The 6,000-nt window shown below is 55.1% G+C and overlaps 1 protein-coding gene and 1 pseudogene across 1 annotated transcript; one reads left to right on the top strand and one right to left on the bottom strand.

Annotated features, from left to right (window-relative positions):
* Positions 1-3,360: 3,360 nt before the first annotated feature.
* LOC103695651 (trans-cinnamate:CoA ligase, peroxisomal-like) lies at positions 3,361-3,996 on the bottom strand. The gene is made up of 2 exons (XM_089928714.1): positions 3,942-3,996; positions 3,361-3,695 (listed from the first exon to the last, which is right to left on the bottom strand). The coding sequence occupies exons 1-2, from the start codon at positions 3,994-3,996 to the stop codon at positions 3,361-3,363; spliced, it is 390 nt and encodes a 129-aa protein (XP_089784840.1).
* A 60-nt stretch (positions 3,997-4,056) lies between these two features.
* LOC103695650 (trans-cinnamate:CoA ligase, peroxisomal pseudogene) lies at positions 4,057-5,574 on the top strand (annotated as a pseudogene).
* The last annotated feature ends 426 nt before the right edge of the window (positions 5,575-6,000 follow it).

Below are 6,000 nucleotides of genomic sequence, written 5' to 3'. Positions count from 1 at the left end.
AGTACTCACCAACAGGGGACTGTGATCTGATGCGATCCTCGGCAAGTGTCTGATATGATGATCTGGAAAGCACTGAACCCATCCAGCTATAGCACATGCTCTGTCTAATCTCTCCCAGACACGGGCCCGCCCCTGCTAATTATTGCACCATGTATACCTAGGGCCCAAGAAGCCCAAGTCAATCAATCCATTGGCTATAAGAAAATCCTGGAACTCCTTGATGTTCCTATTGAGGGAGAAGGGATTCCCCCCCATCCTTTTCTGAGGATCAACAATGCAATTGAAATCTCCTGCCAACAGCATGGGATAACCATGCCTAATCACTCCACCCACATGGTCCTCCTGACCCTATAATCAGTGCTAGCATATATCGCTGAAAGAACCTAAGGGCTTCTATCACCATCCGAAATCACCAAAATCACCTCTTGATTGCAAACATTGAAGCAATCTAGTCTGCATCGTCCCTATCCCCAAGTGACAATGATGCCTCCTGACAATCCTTGAGATTCCACAGCATATAATCCCCACGATCTCGGAACGCCTTTCTCGCCTTCTGTAAGCTATCACCACAAAGCTGACTCTCAAATAAAACACAAATATCAGGGTTGTGCTGCTGCACCAACCTGCGAAAAGCCCAATAAGATCTTCATAAATTACCCAACAATCCCGCACAGCCCACAACTTTGGAGCTGCTGCTACCCCCTGCATCCACTTCCATACACCCTGCACCTCCTTGTGATTCACTGTTCGCCCCCTTCGCCGAAGCCATTAATTGAAGCAAGATTTGAAGATGCTGCCCTCCACTGTTCCTTTGTGCCATATAGCATGTATTGTCCACAGTGCCTGTGCCCCTTATGCCAGACTCTCCCTGCACCCCTCCACATTCAAATGCCTCCTTCTCAGCTTCAAGCTCCCCAAATTTTCCTTTCTCCAGAGATGGCAAACTCTTGGACTCTGCCTCACTGTTCACCCATGTCATTTGGCACGGTTTGGCCAGTTGAAAGTCCTCTGAAACGGAAGTGGCATCCCTCTCCAAGCCGCTGCCGAGGCATTCTTCTCCACTGCCCTGCCCCATCGTCGTCTCCCCCGGACACATCCCAGGCGTTGCCGCCAGGCCTAGCTCCGGCAGACCTGCTGCCACTGAGAACGAACGACTCAACCGACATCCAGAGGATTCCGCCACCTCCTACCGAGGGTCGTTACCCGCTCCTATGGACTGTTGGTCTGCCCGAGGAGGTCGGCCACGCACTACCATGAGGGGCGGGGGTGAGCTCTGGCTCCTCCGGTGGGCACCAACCACCGGCCGCCGACCCTTCGCAGAAATAGGTGTCTTCCCCTCATCCAAATCCGATGAACCTCCCACGAATGGGCCTGCATCCGATTTGTTCCTGGGCGGGCTCCTAAAATGCTTCAGCGGGCTTAGGCCCAGCCCGCTTGATCGGAGCCCACCACTAGAGCTGGGCCGCACTTCGATCCGGCCCAGACTAGGCTTGACCCGGCCCGAATCCTAAGTTGCCTCGGCATTTGACCCGGAGCCCAAGCCGAGTTGGCTCATTCCACCCATTGACAGACTCGCTCCCGCTCCGAAACATCCTTCTCCGGCGTCCTCCAGCGAGCCACCTTGGTTAGCTTCTGTCACCCTTCAAGATCAATTGGTGAGCCATTGATATCGTCCTGTCTCCTGTCCGATTCAGACCGGGACAGGGAGACGAGGGCCCCATCTTCTTCCTTGCACCAAGGCCGGGTGTCTCCTTCTTCCGGGGCGCCGACGAGGTCGGTCCGATCTGGTTTGTCACAAGCCATGGTCCAAAGACCCCTTCCTCCCGAGGCTGTTCTCCTCCTCTCTCCGCCTGTTTCAGAACTCCGTAGCAACCTTCCCATTGCTGGCCTCCTCGGATCCAAACATCTCCTCCATCGGTTTCGTCCCCCCCACCACCGGAGGCAAGAACTCGCATGCCACTGCCGAATGGCCAACCCGCCCACACTTGGAACATGGTGCTAGCAGGTTTTCATAGATGAAACCCTGCCAGAAATTAGCTTTTCCACCTGCTGATCTCCCCAACAAAGTCCCAGGCATAAGCGGAGCAGAAGCGTCTAGTTCCACCTTCACCCTCGCAAAGCCGTACCTTCGTCTCTACTCCGTATAGCCATCCAACGTCAGGGGAATGCCAGCCCTCGCCGCAACCCTAAAAATCGTTTCCTTCTACCAGTAGTCCAACGGCATCCCGGGTAGACAAAGCCAAACAACCACCCGCCTGACGCCACCGGCCCTCGAGATGAAGTTGGGACATCACTGGTCCATGGGGAGCAGCTGTCTAGCCACCATCCATGGGCTATTCCGCATTGCAACCTTCCGGTCAGTTTTGTTAGCTAACCTGATGGCGATGACGTCGTCCACCAGCGTGAAGCATTCGACATCATACTCCAGCTTTCCGACTCGCCGGATTTTCTTCACCACCCAATCCGCCGGAATACTCCTCCCTAGGCTCCTCACAATGACTGTAGTACTCCTCCACTCCGACCACACATCCTCCATTTCCTCTTTCAGTACTTCGACTACCTTGGTGACCCTATTTTGCAACTCTTCCAGTTCACGGGAGGAAATCCGATGACAGGTCCATGTCGGTTACCTCGGGGCACCTTTCGCCACCTCCGCCCATGAAGGATGCTTAGCCGAATTTCTAGGGATGGTATTGCTCGATTCTCCAGCCTTCCCCACCCCAGATTTGGCCATAGCACCCAGCCATCACCTGTTTGACGAAATTCTCCATGGTCACCCCCTAGCATGGATCTCAAAGCACCCGCTCGCCCGGGATGAAGTTGGTGGCTTTGACATCCTCATGCTTTACAACCCATAGAATAATTTTTTATTTTTTTAATATAAAATGGGATCTAAACAAAGGACCATTAATAAATATTAAGAAACTTATATAAAATGCTGCCAGGCCTTGAGCGGAGCTTTCGCCTCCTGCGGTAGTTGGTCCCACTGCGGCCGCCACTCGCACACCAGTGCCTTCGCCGTCGTCTCCGTCATATCGTAGGCGTGCAATACATGGGACCCTAGCTTCTCCATGCTTTCGAGCAGCGCGGCCGGGCTCCGCTGGTGAGCACCTGGACGGGGCCCGGGATCGGGCGCCGGTCTGCTGGCGGAGCGTGGAGGAGGATGCTGAAGACGACCGGCGCGCAGCACATGTGGGCGACACCGTGCGCCGCGATTGCGCCGTAGATGGCCGCAAAGGAGAGGTTCCGGATGCACACCTTGGTGCCGCCGCGCGCCGCTATGCCCCAGGCAAACCCCCAGCCGTTGCAGTGGAACATGGGGAGGGTCCACAGGTAGACGGGCTCGACCGGCACCTGCCACTAGAGGAGGACGGTGAAGGTGCTGAGGAAGGCGCCGCGGTGGCTGTACAACACGCCCTTAGGGGCCGCCGTCGTGCCGGACGTGTAGTTGAGAGCGATCGCGTCCCCCTCGTCCTCGAGCCGGTGCGGCTCGTCGAGAGGATTACCGCATGCGATGAGCTGCTTGTAGTGTAGCTCCCCGGATTTCGTGCTTGCCGGGGAGTGGACTTCATCGATGATGACCACAAAGGGCAGTGGCTTGGTTGGATGGCGCTCGCCGATATCGGCGACCACGCGCTTAAGAGCCTCGCGAGCTACCTTGGTGTATTGGTGGTCGATGAAGAAGGCCTTCGCATCTGAGTGCACGAGGATAGCAGCGATGTTGTTGGCATCGATCGAGACGGGTGTTTATGGTTTTGAGCACGGCGCCGGCCATCAGAACGGCGAAGTGCATCTTGTAGACGGCCGGGATGTTCTGTGCAAGCAACGATATCTACAACACGGTACGTACAATCCGATGATATCAGGGAAGTTCGGTAAATCGCTTCTCTTGGAAGCCCGAACTCACTCAAACTGTTGTTAAGGGAAATTTTTGTACTTACGACATCGTTCTTGGAGATGTTCAGAGATTGGAGGGATGATGCAAGACAACGGCATCGCTCGTAAGTGTGCTTCCACGTGAAACGGGCGTTTTCATATATAACCGAGGTGCGATCTGCATGCTCGTAAGTTTCAAAATTTCACTTAACCGAGGGCGTTTTCATATATATAACCGGGCCTTCTTCATCGACCACCAATACACCACGATAGCTCTCGAGGCTCTTAAGCGCGTGGTCGCTGATATCGGCGAGCGCCATCCAACCAAGCCACCGCCCTTTGTGGTCATCATCGACGAAGTCCACTCCCCGGCAAGCACGAAATCCGGGGAGCTACACTACGAGCAGCTCATCGCATGCGGCAATCCTCTGGACGAGCCGCACCGGCTCGAGGACGAGTGGGACGCGATCGCTCTCAACTACACGTCCGGCACGACGGCGGCCCCTAAGGGCGTGGTGTACAGCCACCGCGGCGCCTTCCTCAGCAGCCTCACCGTCCTCCTCCAGTGGCAGGTGCCGTTCGATCCCGTCTACCTGTGGACCCTCCCCATGTTCCACTGCAACGGCTGGGGGTTTGCGTGGGGCATAGCGGCGCGCGGCGGCACCAACGTGTGCATCCGGAACCTCTCCGCTGCAGCCATCTACGGCGCAATCGCGGCGCACGGTGTCGCCCACATGTGCTGCGCGCCGGTCGTCTTCAGCATCCTCCTCCACGCTCCGCCTGCAGACCGGCGCCCGATCCCGGGCCCCGTCCAGGTGCTCACCAGCGGAGCCCGGCCGCGCTGCTCGAAAGCATGGAGAAGCTAGGGATCCATGTATCGCACGCCTACGGCATGACGGAGGCGACGGCGACGGTGTGCCAGCGGCGGCCGCAGTGGGACCGGCTGCCGCAGGAGGCGAAAGCTCGGCTCAAGGCCCGGCAGGGCGTCAGCGTCCTCATGCTCGCCGACATGGACGTGATCAAGGACCGCAAGGGCATGGCGAGCGTCCCGAGGGACGGGAAGTCGCTCGGGGAGATCGTGCTGAAAGGGAGCAGCGCCATGAATGGGTACTACAAGAACAAGAAAGGGACCCACGCGGCCTTTCAGGATGGGTGGTTTTGGACCGATGGGTACGTGGAAGTGAAGGACCGGGCCAAGGACGTGATCATCTCCGGCGGCGAGAACATCAGTAGTGTGGAGGTGGAGAGCGTGCTGTACCGGCATCCGATGGTGCTGGAGGCGGCGGTGGTGGCGATGCCGCATCCCCACTGGGGGGAGACGCCGTGCGCCTTCTTGACGCTGAAGCCGGAGTTTGCAAGGGGAGTTTGAAGGAGGAGGATATAATTGCCTACTGCAAGGCTAACATATCCGGTTTCATGGTGCCGAAGAAGGTGGTGTTCCTGGCCGAGCTTCCAAGGCCGGGCCTAAGGTACAGAAGTTCCATCTGAGGGATGTGGCTAAGAGACTCGCAGCCACTCCTCGGCGAGAGCAGGCCAAGGGCCAGCCCAAGGACCCATTTCCACCCACGTCTCGTTTTTGACTGCTCTGTTTTTTTTTTTTTTTTTGGGTTCTTAAATTTTATTTTACCGGTTTCAAAAATATTTTTATCCGGAGTCAGGCTTCTTTCACGTTGCACACGTTTATCGGGAAGCAAACAGTACAGCAGACTGGGTCGCTTCCTTTGTGGCCCGGTATTCGGATGGTGTGGTTTGGACCAGGATCGGAGATATTTTCCACCCCTTGTATCATCTTCTTTCTTTGATTTGGCATGTTGTACTTATGTGAAAACTATATGAATGCCGTTTTTAATCAAAAAAAAACAAAAGTACTTTTCATACAGTCAGTGACGGTATTTGTTTGGTGTTATCATCATCCTTATCTACCAGACTTCAAAGGATGGTTGAAGTTTATTAAGTTTGTGGATAACGATTGAAATAAACAGAGTGGCATTAGGCATTCTATTTTTTTTATTTTATTTTTTTGCCTTTTAATACATTATGTTCAGGAACGAAGCTTGGTTAAGGCCAATTTCCCCGTATAATCGATTCGATCTTTCATATTTCTTCCCTTCAGAATCAGGATCC

This window comes from Phoenix dactylifera, chromosome 1 (genome assembly GCF_051530095.1).
Source record: "Phoenix dactylifera cultivar Ajwa chromosome 1, Ajwa_hap1_PhDact_Kaust_v1.1, whole genome shotgun sequence".
Taxonomy (NCBI): domain Eukaryota; kingdom Viridiplantae; phylum Streptophyta; class Magnoliopsida; order Arecales; family Arecaceae; genus Phoenix; species Phoenix dactylifera.
This window is presented reverse-complemented; position numbering and strand designations above follow the sequence as displayed.